Here is a 16,702-nt window from a genome sequence, read left to right on the forward strand (position 1 = left end):
ATCAAAATTTTTAAGTCTGGCTGTGGAGGCTGGCAGACTCTTTGACCACTAGAGGGCATGGTGGGCCCACCTTTTGTGAGCACAGACAGGATGTGGCAGCTGGAGGTCTAGTACCACACTTCCCCGCCAAACCAAGAAATCTTAAAGTGTTTTCATAAGAGCACCAGATCCTATGACTGAGCCATAGGGGCCACTTTCCTACCAAAGCTCCTGAATTAGGTCCCCAGAAGAAACACCTCAGGGCCTTGGTTCCTGGGACTCCCTGTGTCCCAGCTGCTGCCCTGAGAACAGGTCTCCTCCATGCGTTCACTGTTCCGACAGGCTCTTACCGCCACGCTCAAACTCAGTCAAAATCAAGTTCAGATTCAGTGGTCCATCTTCCTAGGTGGTGCAGCCTGCTTTTGTCGGTCCCAACTTCTTTTAAGCAGTTTCTCCTCTGCTCCGTCCCTTCCTCTGCCCGAGCTTTTTTCTTTTTAAAAAAAACATTTAAAATATATTTTGATTATGCTGTTACGGTTGTCTCCCTTCTCCCCTTTATTCCCCTCTGCCCTGAACACCCTCTCTCACTCACATTCCCCCCCTTTGGTTCATGTTCATGGGTTGTACATATAAGTTCTTAGGCTTCTACATTTCCTTTATTATTCTTAATCGCCCCCTGTCTACTTTCTACCTACCATTTATGCTACTTATCCTACCTTTTCCCCCATTCTCCCTCTCCCATGTTCCTCCTGATAACCCTCCCTGTGATCTCCATTTCTGAGATTCTGTTCCTGTTCTAGTTGTTTGCTTAGTTTGTTTCTGTTTTTGTTATTTTAGGTTTGGTTGTTAATAGCTGTGAGTTTGTCATCATTTTACTGTTCATATTTTTTAATCTTTTTCTTAGAGAAGTCCCTTTAACATTTCATATAATAAGGGTTTTGTGGTGATAAACTCTTTGAACTTGACCTTATCTGGGAAGCACTTTATCTGCCCCTCCATTCTAAATGATAGCTTTGCTGGTTACAGTAATCTTTGATTAAGTCCCTGCTTTTCATGAATTCGAATACTTCTTTCCAGCCCCTTCTTGCCTGCAAGGTTTCTTTTGAGAAATCAGCTGATAGTCTTATGGGAACTCCTTTGTAGGTAACTCTCTCCTTTTCTCTTGCTGCTTTTAAGATTCTCTCCTTATCTTTAATTTTGGGTAACTTAATTATGATGTACCTTGGTGTGTGCTTTCTTGAATCCAACTTCTTTGCGACTGTCTGAGCTTCCTGTACTTCCTCAAAGTCTGTTTTCTTTGCCAGGTTAGGGAAGTTCTCCTTCATTATTTCTTCAAATAAGTTTTCAGTTTCCTGCTCTTCCTCTTCTTCTGGCACCCCTATGATTCTGATGTTGGTATGTTTAAAGATATCCCGGAGGTTCCTAAGCCTCTTCTCATTTTTTGAATTCTTGTTTCTTCATTGTGTTCTGGTTGAATGTTTCTTTCTTCCTTCTGATCCAAACCATTGACTTAGAGTCTAAATTTCCTTCCCGTTGTTATTGGTTCCCTGTACATTTCCTTTAGTTTACTTTATGTAGCCTTCATTTTTCCCTTTAATTTGCAACCATATTCAATCATTTCTGTGAGCATCCTGGTTACCAGTATTTTGAACTGTGCATCTGATAGGTTGGCTATCTCTTCATTGCTTAGTTGTATTTTTTCTGGAGCTTTGATCTGTTCATTTGGGTCATGTTTTTTTGTCAGGGCACACCTGTTACATAGTAGGGGGTGGAGCTTTAGGTATTCACCTGAGTGGGGCAACCCATGTCACTGCGTGTTGGTGCTGTATGTGGGGGAGGGGTCTGAGAGGGAACAATGCCACTTGCTCTGCTCTCTGCCAGCTTTCAGTCACTTCCCCCACTACCCACAAGGAAATTGGGCCCTTCTGGTGCTCATTCCTGGGTGGGTGGGTTTGTGTGTGTTCTAGGACCCTGTGGGTCTCTCCAACAAATTCTTCTGTGAAGCTGGGAGGGTTCTCCCACTGCCTCAACCCCCACGGGTTTTTTCAGTTAGAGTCTTTGAAGCTTTATTTCCCTGTGCTGGAACCCAGGGTTGTGCAGTCTATCTCACTCCCCAGTTGTTCCTCCTGCACACAAATGTGGGACCACCCACTCCACCACCTTGCTGGAAGTCCACTCCACCCAGCTGTCTGTCTCTGCCCCTCCTACTGGTATGGATGAATGTTTCTTCTTTAACTACCTTGGTTGTTGGACTTCCATACAGTTCAATTTTCTGGCAGTTCTAGTTGTTTTTTTATTTTTAAACTTGTTGTTGTCTTTCTTTTGGTTGTGTGAAGAAACACAGTGTGTCTATGCCTCCATCTTAGCCGAAAGCCTAAAAATATTTTTTAAATTTATTTTTAGAAAGAGGGGAAAGGAGGAAGAGAGGGAGAGAAACATCAATGTGTGGTTGCCTCTCACGTGCCCCCAGGTGGGGGACCTAGCCTGCAACCCAGGCATGTGCCCTGACTGGGAATTGAACTGGGGATCTTTTGGTTCACAGGCTGGTACTCAATCCACTGAGCCACACCAGCCAGGGCTTCTTTTTAATCTATGAAGTTAAGAGATACATGAAAAAGCACAAAGAACAACCTAAACACTCATATTCCCGTAACAACTTTTAAAATCATTTGATCATATTTGCTTCCACCCTATTTTAAAAAACTGAAGTGTAACAGATATAGCTAAAGTCCTCTTTGACCAATACCCTTGTCCCATTTTCCCTCCCACCTTCTACTTCCTCGACAAACAAAACTGTCTGAGTTCAGTGGGTTGTTGCCTTCCAGTCCCTTATTATACTTTTACTTTTATATACAGTGTGGGGTAAAATAGGTTTACAGTTGTTCCTATGGAAAATAGTAAATAATAAATAACAATAAAGAATAAACCATTGTGCCTACTCACAACTGTAAACTTACTTCCCAATATAGAGGATATGGATTTAGGTCTTTTTCATTCTTTCCCCACAAGGGAGGACAAAGAGGTGGAGCAGCGAGGAGCTCACAGTAATTGCTTTGAGAGCTAGAAAGAAAGATGATGAATGGAAATTTAGCAGACTTGAAAAAGTTAAAATCTTAGTCAACAGGAAAATGTATATTGCAGCACCACTAAAAGGCTCTAATTGAAGGCAGCAGGTGCTTCAGAGGGCAGAAGTAAAAGCGGGAGGATTGATCCCTGATCCCCTACCTAACTGTGCACAGTTGGATGGCTGCCCTGCCCAGTCTTGGCTGACTGTCAGTTTATTTTCTGCAGAAGCCAAACAGAGGGTTTTTAGTATTTGGAGGCATTCACTTCTAGCTTACAGAACTAATTTTAAGAAGTTCAATACCTTTCTGACTCTTGAGCTTTTGTAAAAATGTTTTCTTGACCCGCTCCAGACATTTGAAGGACTATGTCTTTGTCCCAAAATTTTGGAATTTTATACACTGTGTGTTATTATAGGTCTATTTCCATGTGTTAGGCTCAGCATCTGATGACCTTTCATCTCAGATATTTTCATCTTTCGATCTGTAGAAATTTTTAAAATTATTTCTTTGATTACTCTCCCCCCACCCCCCATTTTTTTCTTACCTCTTTCTGGCATTCATATATTATCCAGATGTTGAACTTCCTGGACTAGCCCTCTAATTCACTTTTTCTCCCTTTCTTCCCCCTTTTCTTTCTTTCTTTTTGGAAATTGAAAGAAAAACTTAATGAAGATCTAAAAAACGATTCCCAAAAGACCAACTTTTCCAGAAAACTAACTACACAATGCATTGCACCTATCATGTTATAACATGCATTAGTCACAAGTATAAAAACCACAAAAACAAGTCACCATTCAACAACCTGAAAAAAGATAAAATGCATCTTTCCTATTTTTGACTTCTTTCTTTTGTTTATAGTTTTCATTTTTTCTGCTAGAATGCTTTATTTTTATTTTATTACTCTTTTTTTGATCTCTGAATTTTTTTCAAAAGATTTTATTTACTTATTTTTAGAGAGAGGGGAAGGGAGAGAGAAAGAAAGGGAGAGAAACATCAATGTGTGGTTGCTTCTCACGTGGCCTCCACTGGGGACCTGGCCTGCAACCCAGGCATGTGCCCTGACTGGGAATCGAACTGTCAACCCTTTGGTTCTCACCCTGTGCTCAATCCACTGAGCTACACCAGCAGGGCTCATCTCTGAACGTTTTTGTTGGCTTCCTGCTCCAAGGGGTGCCCCACTTCCACTGCCTGTAACACCTCAGAACTTTGGTGTCATTGACCTCAGACACCACTTTGCTGTCCACAATCCTGCGGATGGTAGTCTTTGGATGGTTTGTATGGAGTGGCTGTTGTCTAGAGCATGACCAAGATCAAAGTCCTGCTTTCTTGCAGTAGGCAGCAGTAGGAGGCCATCTCAGCCTCCAGCTTGACCTTGATGTTCAGCAGGGCCTCCTACTCCTGGGCCTGGTGCTGTCCCTCTGCCCAGGTCGGGCCCACCTCTGACTCCAGGTGTAGCAGGATCCCATTAAGCTGTTCCACCAGCCTGAAATAGCACTTCTCAGGCTCTTCTCCAAACTGGCCTGCAGATTTCTCAACAAGTCCATGTTGACCTCCAAGGAATGGCTGTACATCTTAGCTCTGTGTCATCTCAGCAGCTCCCATCTCAGCGGACTGTCAGGTGACCACTGGTCCTCTCCTTAATCTGTGGGTACCAGTACTCGTCTTGTTCCTCTTGGTTCTTCTGAGTCATCTCATCATACTGGGCCTGGATGTCCACATGATCTTGCCGAGGTCCCGAAATTTGGGGGCACCCAACTCCATGGTCAACCCAGAGTTGGCAATCTGGTTTTGTAGACCATTTACTTCCTCTTCATGGTTCTTCACGAAGATCAGCTCCTCCTTGAGAGCCTCAATCTCTGTCTCCAGCTGCAGGTGACTGATATTGATGTCATCAGTGACCTTTTGGAGCCCATTGATATCATTCTCCAGTCTGGCACATGGCTAGCTGTTTCATACTTGACTATGAAGTCATCAGCAGGAGGATGGGCATTGTCAAGTCTCCAGAATGATACAGGCACTGTCCACCGAAATGTCAAAGATCCAAGCCCTTAGGTCCTCAGTGGTCTTGAAACAATGCCCCCAGTGTCTGACCTGGGGTCCCTTCTTTCCAGGTGTTCCTGGATTTTGCTCTTCAGTCTCCAATGATCAGCTTCCAAGTTTCTTACCCTCTCCAGGTAGGAGGCCAGGTTGTCATTCAGGCATCACACAGTCTCCCTTTCCTTCTGGATGCCCCCTATGCCTGCCAGACCCCCTGCCATCCCCGCAGCCAAGTCCCTGGCCCAGATCACCAGACGCCCTGCATGTTGTGGAGTGGGACATGGAGATCTGGGAGCCTGAGCCCCTGGCACCTGCATAGATGTTGACCACACTGCTGGCTGGCTGGGCCTGGTGACGGGGCAACTGCACAGAGCCCAGGGTCCAGTAGTTTGTGGAGAAGCTGGAGTGGGTGCCGAAGTTCACGTTGTTCAGGGAGGAAGCTAAGAAGCCAAGACTCAGGCTCAAGCAGCAGCCTAGCACGCTTTCATTTAAAGGCCTTGTTTATTTTCTGAATCTTCACTTCTTGAAACAGCATATTCTTTCACCAGTACAATATCATTTGTCTCTGAGGTTATTAATGATTTTTGGGGGGGGGTCTTGATTTTTTCTTTGTGCGTAGCCTGTTTCCTCCAAGTTATTTATTCTTTTTTCTGCTTTCTTATATTGGTCTCTGTCTTTCATATTAAAAGTTTTCTTCATATATCTGATAACTTTGTGCATCTGCTTGTACTTGAGTGTGAAGTTAATGGTTTTTCTGGAAACTCTGAACATGTGTGTGGTCTTCATCAAGGGTGATGCAGCTGGTCTATTTCCTTATGAAACTTTCAAGTCAGTATCTTCAAGTTTTCTCTCTTGGACTGATCAGATATCTCAGCCATTCTTTCATCCTCCTGCATGAAAGATACATTCCTGCCTGCCAGGGTGTGAGGCTGAATGAGCTGAGAGAGAGAAGAAGACCTATGATCTAAATATTTTATAAACTAAATAGTTCATAAACTTATGCTTAATTACCTGGCTGCAGTATGGTATTCGCATCTTTAACTGTGTTTGGTGTCCCTCAGTAAAAAAGATGGCAGAAGCCAGCAACTGGGTAGGGATGGAGTTCCAAATGGCTGAGGAGTGTGCCCCGATGTTTGACCCCAACCAGTGCACAGTGCCTGAATAAATAAAGGATGAATATCAGTTTCCTTCCAGTGCTCCAACTTCTTATGTTTTGTAACCACATCCCACTTAAGAATTAATTCATCCTCTTAGTAATCAATTCTAGTGGGAGTCCAGGTAGGCAGCTGCTGCCTCTGAGCCCCAACGCATGCCAGGTGGCTGTACCGCAGCTCCCTTGTGCATTAGAGAGAAGAAAGAAATCAGTTATAGAGCTGCTAATCTCTGCCCCGACAGCTGGAGGATGAAGCTCTGGGCTGGTTCTTTATAACAGGAAGGAAATTCTGAGAGCCAGAGTGTGAAAAGAAAGCTTAAGAAGTCATGGGTGTCTGGTACTTGTGGGATTTGTAGAAATGACCATGCTCAGAAGCCTGCCACTACATAGCATCAGGCACAAATTTGAAGACCAGGGTACGAGACTGCATTCAGAGTAGGACAACTCCACAAATGAACAGATTTCCAAGATAGTGGTAGCACAGAGGAGATTAAGGTGGGTGGGCTTCTGTAGGACAGATGGAGCTCTCCCTCTCCTTCTTGCCAGGGGAAAAATAGTTACTTCAAAGACTAGATGTCCAGTGGCCTTCTGGGACTGTCAGGGCTATTACTCTCTGAGCAACCATCAACTGTATGACCCCCTTTACCTCAGTTTCTCTCAGAATAGAGAAGACATAAAGTATTTTATAATCTATCACCCACAGTCAACCACACTTGAATGTATTTTGGTTTTTTCAACTATTATTTACATAGTTAAAATCTCATGGAATATGCAATTTTGTTTCCTGCTTTTAGTTTATTATGTTATCAAAAGCTTTCATTTCCCTCTATCATTAAAAAAAAATTCTTGGAGCCCTAGCTGGGTGGTTCAGTGGTTGGAACATTGTCCCATATATCAAAAGGTTGTGTGTTCGATTCCTGGTCAGGGCACATCCTAGATTGTGGGTTTTATCCCTGGTCGTAGTGGGTACAGGAGGGGACCAGTTGATGTCTCTCTCAAGGGATGTTTCTCTCTCTCCCCCGTCCCCTTCCTCTATCTCAAAAAAAATCAATAAACTTATCCTTGCATGAGGATTACAAAAATTCTTAGCAAAGTTTGTAACCATTCCCTTCTTATTGGACATTAAAGTAGTTTCACATACCTTTTTGTTGTTAAAAATAAAACCGCCTTACATGTATTTGTGCTTATACCCCCTAAATTCAGAAGGGTGGGTGCTGTGGCTGGGACTTCACTGGCCTCACTATGTCTGCCATCTTCAATTTTCAGAGTCTGTTGACGCTAACCTAGCTGCCTGTGTGTACCTTTGCTTATATCTGATCCTTGGCATTCAGCTTCCTGGACAGAAATAAAAATGGATTGTTGGGCATATTTTGGAAGTGTACCAGAATTGGTGAGCAGAAGAGTCCTTATGTTGCAGTATGCTGTGATGGCCTTCAGCATCCTCTTCTGCAGCAGCTTGGGAAAATCCCTTAATGTAATTGCCATCGGATTTCAATATGAAAAGGGGATTTATCTACAGAAAATAATGGAAGGAATGGTTAACCCTTTATCTCTGAACATTGAATGAGATAAATTTCCAGCTGCTGCTCTTTTTGTCAGACCAATGTTCTATCTAAATAAGTAGGGTGTGGCCATTAATACCCAAAGAGTGTGGGAATCAATCTCAGTACTGCCACCACAACATTACATCCTCCAAATGTCATTCTGCTGTGTCAGATATCAGTTTTTAGTTAGCTATCTCTAAAACATAGTACAAAAAAAATTAGTAAATTATTCAAGTTCCTTTTACTGTTATTTGGAAATGATAAATCTTTATAGAATGAGACCTTAAAAATCAGCATTCACACTGTATTTAACATTCCTCTGTGTCACAGGTGACAAACACAAGGCCCTTGGACAAATCCCGCCCTCCACCTTGTTTTATCCTGCCCACACCTTGTTCCTACCCCATGGCAGCACTAAGCTCTCACTTAACCAGTGTTAAGGAGTAGTTACATTTACAGTCCTAAAATTACATTCAGCCCTTTGAAGGCAACCATGAGGCTGACGTTGCCCCAGGTGAAAATGAGTTTGACACCCCTGCTCTATGCTGATAATCTTTTTAAAAAATTAACTAATTTATTTTTAGAGAGAGGGGAAAGGAGGGAGAAAGAGAGAGAAACAAGAATGTGTGTGGTTGCCTCTCACGTGACCCCCACTGGAGCCCAGTTACTGGGACCCCAGGCATGTGCCCTGACTGGGAATCGAACCGGGGACCATTTGGTTTGCAGGCCCACCTTCAATCCACTGACCCACACTAGCCATGGCTGATAGATTTATCTTAATCTCATGTTATTTCCATAGTAGAATGAATAGGTCAAAGATTTGGCCTCGTTTACAGAAAAGCAAAATTGCACAGCCTTGAAATTTCAACCTAACAATATGTAATTTCTTGTGGGCTAATTTTAAACTTACAGACTCAGGATGGGCCAGAAACTGCCACAGCAGGAATTTTATTCCTTCTAAAAACAATGTCATTTAAATCCGGAACGGTGTCAAAATACCGATTTCACACAAGCAGTTAAATCAATCAACTTGAAACGTGAGGAAGGAGCTCTTCTCACGTGACGCCGCCGCTTTTCCTTTAAATGTCTGCTCACGTGATCGCAAACGTGCACACTTGGAGGAATTCAAGCTTTCAGGGTCATTCCTCCCCTACCTTCCCAGCCCTAAGGTTTTTGGCGTTCCTTCTACTGAAACCATAATTCCTCTGGAGACTTTCTCTTCCTCCTACCTCCTTCATCGTGTCACCTAGTCTTTCCGTTCGTTGCGGGCGGTAGAGCTCCGTCTGCCTTACAGAACCCCACTTACCCCAGGAAAGGCGACGGAAACTACAATTCCCAGGGGGCATCGCGGGCACCGCCCCTGGAGACCCGCAGTGTAGGTCGGGGGCTGAGGTCCCATGGTCTTTTCATCGCAAGTGGCCGGGAGCAAGCGCACTACAGGTTCCGTGGTGCCTCTCTCCCAAGCTGAGCAGGAGGGGGCGGGGGCGGGAGCTCCGGGCTTGCGGGCTTGGGAGCGGAGGCAGGGGGTGGGAGCGGAGGCGATGGAGGGGAGGAGAGGAGGAATGGGGGAGGGAAGAGGAAGGGAGGCAGGAGGCGGGGCCCAACTGGTGCTGGAGTCAAAGCCGGCGGTTGCAGCGGAGTCGGTGATGTCGGTGCAGGTTGTGTCAGCTGCGGCTGCCGGGAAAGTACCTAAAGTGGATCTGAAGGACCTGAGCCCCTCCGAGGCGGAGCCGCAACGGAGACTGAGCACAGCGGCTGTGAGCTCCATGGCTCCTCCAGCGGGTGGCGGGGACCCCGAAGCTCCAGCTCCCACCGCGGAACGACCCCAGCCCCTGGCCCGGGCTCGGGGCCCGCCGCAGCCGCCGCCGCCGCCGCCGCCGCTGCTTTCAGCCCTGCTGCCGGGAAGGTGCCTCAGGCGTCGGCCATGAAGCGGAGCGACCCCCATCACCAGCACCAGCGGCACCGCGACGGCAGCGAGGCCCTGCTCAGCCCCGACGGCTCCGTGACCGAGGCGCCGCGCACAGTCAAGAAGGTATTGGCGCCGGGCTGCCTTTCGTGGAGAGAGTGAGAGAGGAAGGGAGGGGGAACCGCACACAGATCCTCTCGGCACCGCAGCACCACCCTCCACGCCCCCCTTCTGATCTCGGAGGCAGAAAGACCCCTTTTTCCTTAAGCCCACTTTCAAAAATACCCCCACCCGGCCTTCAGTGCTGGGGATCGAGGACTCCAGCCGACGCGGCCGTACTTCGCTATGAATAACATGGAGGTAGCACTCTCCACTACTACTTGGAATGGGCAGGGAGAGGAGAGGTACCTAATACTCCGACTCCCTGCACCCCCAACATACTCCCGTGTTATTTTTCAGACACTCCAGGGAGAAGACCCCGATGGTACAGAAAAACCTTACCGTTTATGAGAGTTCACCCAGCAGTAAGGGTAGAAAGATCTTTTCTGATTGTAGTTCGGAGTAAGCAGTAGTTAGCTCCCGTTGAAATCCTCAGTTCTTCGGTTTCTGTGCAGATGACGACTTTATGATGCCTTTTTGTGGTCAACTGCTCCCACAGGGAAGTGCTGATGCTGTGCCCTTCACTCTTCGGCAACATGCCTGCATCTTCTCTGACTGTAGAAGGGTGATGGAGAGATTCTCTTCACTCTTTTAAGAGGTTTGTCCTCTCGGCTCAGTAGTTGGCCACCAGGATCATTAGATTGTGTATGGAGAGTGATTGTTTTATTCATTCCTTTTAGTATGACCTGCAGTGTTAGGAAGAAACGCTACTACTTTTGGGAGTGGCTGTCATTGTGGGTCTTTCTGTCTCAACTGTCAGCTTCTTTCAGATAGTTTTGAAGAGACAGTAGCCTTGGAGCACTGGGGAGTAAGTATGCCAAGATGTAGTATCACCCTTACAATGCTTATGCCTAGTGTCTCTCCTCTTATAAAGCTAAATCAGCATAGAAAAAAAAAAGTCAAATATTGGAAAAGACAGATATGTGGATCGTGTGAAAAAGGATATGGCTGTAATTTCTGAAGTACAATATGCACACAGCGCTTTATGTTTTTTTTTGTTGTTGTTGTGAATGATTTTTAATTCTTTATCAGAACAGTAAAGTGATGGGAAGTCTGCATTGGTTTCACCGCAGAACTCAGCTGAATTGGAACCTTGGATCCAGCCTTTTGTTGTTATAACCTCATGATTAAGGTATAAAGCAGATGACCCTTTTATTCTAACTACGCAAATATAGGTGAAGAGCCAACCATGTCAGAGGCAAGACTGAAGGAATACATGTAATTATGCTTTAGGGCTATGTCCTTGTTGTTTGCAGTATGAAACTTACTTGGGAGGAATGACAGGAGGAAAGGTACCTAAATATGAGCTCGGAAATCTAAAACATGTTTCTGACTAGTTCATTTGCCTTATAACTTTGGCCAAATCTTGCCTTGTGATTAAGAATCTTTTTGTGTAAAATCTGTAATTTGATTACATCTCTTGAGGGTAAGAGTGTTTAACAAATTGTTTTTGGAACAGAGGATTTACTGTCAGGCAGACCTGATTTGAATCCTGGTACCCCCAACTAAGTAGCTTTTGGGTAATATTCTCTGAACCTTAGTTTCTTCTTCTATAAAATAGGGACACTAATCTGATTGAGGATTATGAATATTTGGTGAGGGCTTTAGCATTGAATTTGGCACATGTAGTAGTGTCTTAAAAAATAATAGCTATTGTTATTAAGATTTATTTTATTCTTCCACCCATTTTAGCCTAAGTGCATGCTACCATGACCTCCTCTGAAAGGTACACACAATTCAACAGCTTCTATATAAAGAAGCTTAAAAATCACAGGCCCGCATATCAATCTTTTTCTTAATTCTAGGTGTGCTTCTTGACCACTTTTTTTTGTTGCCAAACCACCATCTTGCTGTTTTTCCAACATTAAAATGTAGGTTCCGTGAGTCCTGATTTACTCAGCACCTCAGGGCTATGGAAGACAGGGCTGAGCTTGCCTTACAACGTTAATTGCTACCAAAAAAATAACTTCGGTGCTGGAAGTGAAGCAGGTACAACTCTGGGCAAGGGTGCAGCTGTATGACACAACTTAAAGGCATTGCCAAGCTACTTTCTGGGGACAGAAGCTTTAACTAAGTTAAAATAAGTGCATGAGACTGCCCTTCTCTCCTCATGATGAAAGTCACCTCACCAAGGTCCGACAGAGTGATATTTTCATATGTTGAGCCTTTCTTGATTCTTAGATTGTTTAGTTAATCATTCTGACCTTGATTGACTTCCTTCTGCTTTTATCTAGTGTAGGGAGAGACTGGGGATACTTAGGAATTGAAATAGCTGCCCTGTTGCTTTAATGTAACTGTCACATACAAGTTTGTTTATCGTAAGTCACATTTCCATTGGTTTCCCTTACTCCATTCATGTATCTGTCTACATTTTTCTTAGTTCTGTTACTGTGCTCAGCCACACAAGGGGAATAAACTTTTTACAAATGCCAGAATTCCCAAGTGCAGTAGTTAGTAAAAACGAACATATGGTGTGCAGGTTACTCAGTCACGTCTTGTCTTTGACACAAGTTACATCGTGTAATTTTTGATGCTCTGAGGACCTCGTCATTGTGGCTCGGATATGTTTGTACATAATGTTTTTCTTTATAAGCTCACATTAAGTGAATCCAACAAACCAAAAACCTCTATAAGGAGTGATTTGTGAAATGGGAAGAGAAGTTCCACAGTGAATGGAGTGGTGAAGGTGAGAGGATTTCTTCCCTATGTTCTTAAAAATGGGGTTATAGGAATGGCACAGCACAGAAGGGAAAACACGGCAGAAGAGGATCTATTTCAGAAAAGTTAAAACTTTCTGACAAGTAAGGCTGTGAGGAAAGAACCTCAACTGGTTTGTGCTTACGTTAGTGTCAGTAATGAACGTGTTCAAGCAGATTTTTTTTTTTTTTTGGTAAAGATATCCACTTTGCACTGGCTTTGTTGCTGTCAGCAGAGAATGAGTTGAGCCATGTTAGTGCTTTCTTGGCTGAATTCTTTCAGCTCTTGACTTGGTTAATTACGGGTTATTTAAGTGGAATTTTTCGGATCTAGGCATGGGAACGTGGAAGCAGTGTGACTCCCTTGCCAGTTAGGAAAGTACAGCCCTGCAGAATGTTGAGTGAGGCAGTTGGCATATTAACCTTAATAATAATTAGCATTAATTGGCCTTTTATTGTATAAGCCAACAATTGTCGTAGGCGTTTTTTCTGATCCAGACAATAACGCATTGAGATACAGGTGGCATTATCTCCACTTTACAAATGAGGAAATGAGGTCCGGAGAGGTAAAGCGCCGCGCCCAAGGTTATACATCTAGAAAGTGGCGGAGGTGGAAATTAAACCTTTGTCTGAAACCTTGCCTGTCTCCGAAGCCCGTGTCCTTTTCAGTACGCCACACCGATTCTTCCATCTTCCTGGATGCTTGGTTCTGGTCTTCACCCAGAACTCTTTGATAATACCTATGAATTAATTCTAAGGTACATGTGTCTGGTTCAAGCCTTAGGTTATCTCAAAACCAAATAAGGGTCTGAATCAGGGCTTTAGGGAGAGGATGGGGAAAAAATGGTACAAATGTAGAACCTCAAAGAATTGTAAAATTAGAAGAGAGGAAGAAGAGCATCTTATTTAGAAAAAAGCATTGTAAGCTCAGTAATGCATTTTCTCATTAGTAATTTACTATTTACTTGAGAAATTTATTCTTATTTTTTAAATCATAAATAAATATGGAATACCTAAGGAATATGCTTCCTTTTCCTGTCCAGCTAACAATTTCCCCTGTTCTTTAAGTCCCACTTTCTTTATGAATCTCTAATTAATCTCTGCTTAAACTTTTTGCAGGTTAGAAGGGGAAGCATTCCTTATGTATTCCAGCTGTGTACCAGGCATTGTATTGGAGCTTTACATACACTATTTTATTTAATCCTTTTAACAGCTGTCATAGATAGGTAGGGTTATCCTTGTTTTATTGAAAGGTAAGGGAATTAAGGAATTTGTCTCAAGGTTACACATTTAGGAAAGCGGTGGAGCTGACAGAACTCTAATCTGCTTGACTCCGAAGCCCAAACTCGGTTGCTTTTCAATTGAAGTATTTCTATGGTCAAAACTCAGATAGAATCTTAACCTGTGTATTTTTGTGGATGTTTTTATTTCACTAACAGGTAGTTTCTTTTTACTTATTGAGCTTGTTTAGTGGTCTTACCATGTATTTATGTGAATGTGTTATGAAACTTCTGAGAAGGTAGCCCTTTTTTTGTATTATAATTTGTGAATTCTCTTCTCCTTGGACCTGTTTGGGAAAGGTCGGACATTAAGAGCTGTTTTAGGAGGTTGCTCAGAGTTGGTGTTACAATTGGGTACTTGGTGTCCTGAGGAAAAACTTGCGTCCAGTTAATTCAAGAAATGGATAGTTCATGAAAAAGAGAATGTTTCTTGACTGTATCATTTTCTTGAAAGTATTCCCCTCCCCCACAATGAAAGGAAAAACAAAGGATATTTTGGCATCTTTTTTCAGACTCTGGTCAAGTGGAGTTTATAAAGCGTATGCCATTTCTCTCTGGTGGTTCTTGTTTAAATAATTCAGAGATGCACAACTGAGGTGGGTGCGGGAGCCGTCTGGCAGTTGCCCTGGTCTGCTGCCCTGCCACTATGTTCAGGTGTTACGCACAATTGGAGGAGCTGAAATTCCATTTACCCAATGAGAGGTTCAGTAAGCTTGATCAGGTTTCTGTGGAATGTGTAGGAGCTTTTTATAGTCTGAATGACCTGTGGCCTGAGATTTGCTGAGACCCCAGTGAGCAGAGGAGAACGTGGTGGATTGAAATTTCTTCTGTAACAGTTCTAAGCCTAAAACTGTTTTGATTGAATTAAATAATTTAAGACATTTCAGTACCCCACTTCCCCAAGTATAGTCTGCAACAATTCTATTAACCATTCTCCTTCTTGGCCACTGCATTAAGAGCTGGTGATTTCCTATTCTCTTTTCCAAGTGGAAATGTATCCTTTTGGGGCACCTAGTTTTTCTTAGCTTGGAACCTGTATTAAGGAAGGGTACAGAAGTTTTAGAGCTACTAGTGGATTTTCTCTAACTATAAATCAGGCTTTTCCCTAAAGCCTTTGTGAATACTGCAAAACTGTCATTGAAAGTTAAGTAACCTAGCCCTGGCTGGCGTAGCTCAGTGGATTGAGCACGGGCTGCGAACCAAAGCATCACAGGTTCAATTCCCAGTCAGGGCACATGCCTGGGTTGCAGGCCACAGCCCCCAGCAACCGCACATTGATGTTTCTCTCTCTCTCTCTCTCTCTCTCCCTCCCTTCCCTCTCTAAAAATAAATAAATAAAATCTTTAAAAAAAAAGTTAAGTAACCTGAGACTAAAACCAGCTTCATCTTCCCTGCAAACTTAATGTCCTGTATTGTTCCAATGTGAACCCTTCCAATCAGTCTAAAAGATTAGATATTGTTGACTACATTTTTTTGGAAACTCTTCTCTTGGCTTCAGTTATAAGTCTTCACTCATGGCCACCATTTGCTGAATGCCTAGCCTCTGCCAGACAGCTATCTCGCTATTTCATCTCATTTACTTGGAACAACTTTATCAGATGAATATTATTATTTTACAGACAAGAAAACATAGTTTCAAAAAGAGTAATTAACTTGCCCAAGGCTTTGCCAATCTGTGATGCCTTTGGGATTAGCAAGATACAACACTGCCTGCAGCAACAGCCGGAGGCCTCACCCCACTGCCAGCCCCCTGCCTCTCCGGCCAAACTCCTCCGTGAAATCTGCTTAAGCTACAGCACCTAGGCTGCATTGAAACCCCTCTGCAACCTTTTGGATCTCAAGATCTACAAGTTGCCCCTTGGTTTTCAGTGAATTCCCATGTAGGGTCAGCAGCCTCCAGCAGCATGATCCGGTTCCACAGTCCACAGTGGCGATGCTGTTAGTGTGGCACCTGGTATCCAGAACTGCAATGGTGCAGCCTAAGCTATAGCATCTGCTTGGCATTAGCAAACATATCTTTCCAAAGCCCATTTTGTATGTGATTTCAGGTGGTGTTTTTAGCTGTGTAGCCCTGAAGAAGGTTCTTTGCTCCAAAAGTTACCTCATATCCTATCTGTATATTTGTTTTCTGTTTAATTCAGCCAGAGCTGCCTTCTGCTGTTTGTGGAACTGAGTGATGCACTGGTTGAACCTAACCATCTGCCTTTTTAGTTGTCTGCATCCATGGGGATGACAGTTGCTAGAGAAAATCAGAAAACCAGGCAAATCAAATTCATAATCATCAACCTCACATGCATAATCAGTATGCCTAGCAATGTTATACATTTCTCTAGTAAGTTCACTTCTCCACTCACTAGAAATGGCTGTTTCATACTGTCTCTATTTGTTTCTAATCTCTCGTGTTTTCATTTTTTGTTTTATTTTCTTTTTTTAAGTTTATTGGGGTGATACTGGTTAATAAAGTTATATAGATTTTAGGTATACAGTTCTATAACACATCATCTGTATGTTGTATTTTGTGTTTACCACCCCCAAGTCAAGTCTCCTGTGTTCTTTTTAAACCAGTGATGTGTCTTATACTTTATTATAAAAACAAAAGATACCAAAGAGAATCCCTTCATCTTTGCACCTCCCAAATCTACAAACCTACCTGCATCTGGGGCATATCTTTTACTCCTTCCCACCTGTTATGGTGGAGGGCATGTTCTTTATTTCAGCAGTCTCCAACCTTTTTTGCATCAGGGACCAGTTTCATGGAAGACAATTTTTCCTCGGATGGGTGGGAGTGTGTGGGGGGGTGGGGAGATAGGCAATAATGTGTCCACAGACCCAGAGCGGGGAGGCTGGGGACCCCTGCTTTACTTTAGCAAAGACCAGTCCCTC

General features: G+C 43.5%; 1 protein-coding gene and 1 pseudogene across 1 annotated transcript in view; both read left to right on the forward strand.

Annotated features, from left to right (window-relative positions):
- Positions 1 to 7,449: 7,449 nt before the first annotated feature.
- Positions 7,450 to 7,801, forward strand: LOC114507338 (annotated as a pseudogene).
- Positions 7,802 to 9,369: 1,568 nt separating this feature from the next.
- Positions 9,370 to 16,702, forward strand: part of AHCYL2 (adenosylhomocysteinase like 2) — a 149,291-nt gene continuing 141,958 nt past the window's right edge. Inside the window, 2 exon segments of the mRNA XM_028525489.2 lie at positions 9,370 to 9,599; positions 9,602 to 9,810. Of these exon segments, the coding sequence (XP_028381290.1) occupies positions 9,425 to 9,599; positions 9,602 to 9,810 (384 nt within the window). The 5' untranslated portion in view covers positions 9,370 to 9,424.

This window comes from Phyllostomus discolor, chromosome 10, assembly GCF_004126475.2.
Source record: "Phyllostomus discolor isolate MPI-MPIP mPhyDis1 chromosome 10, mPhyDis1.pri.v3, whole genome shotgun sequence".
NCBI lineage: Eukaryota > Metazoa > Chordata > Mammalia > Chiroptera > Phyllostomidae > Phyllostomus > Phyllostomus discolor.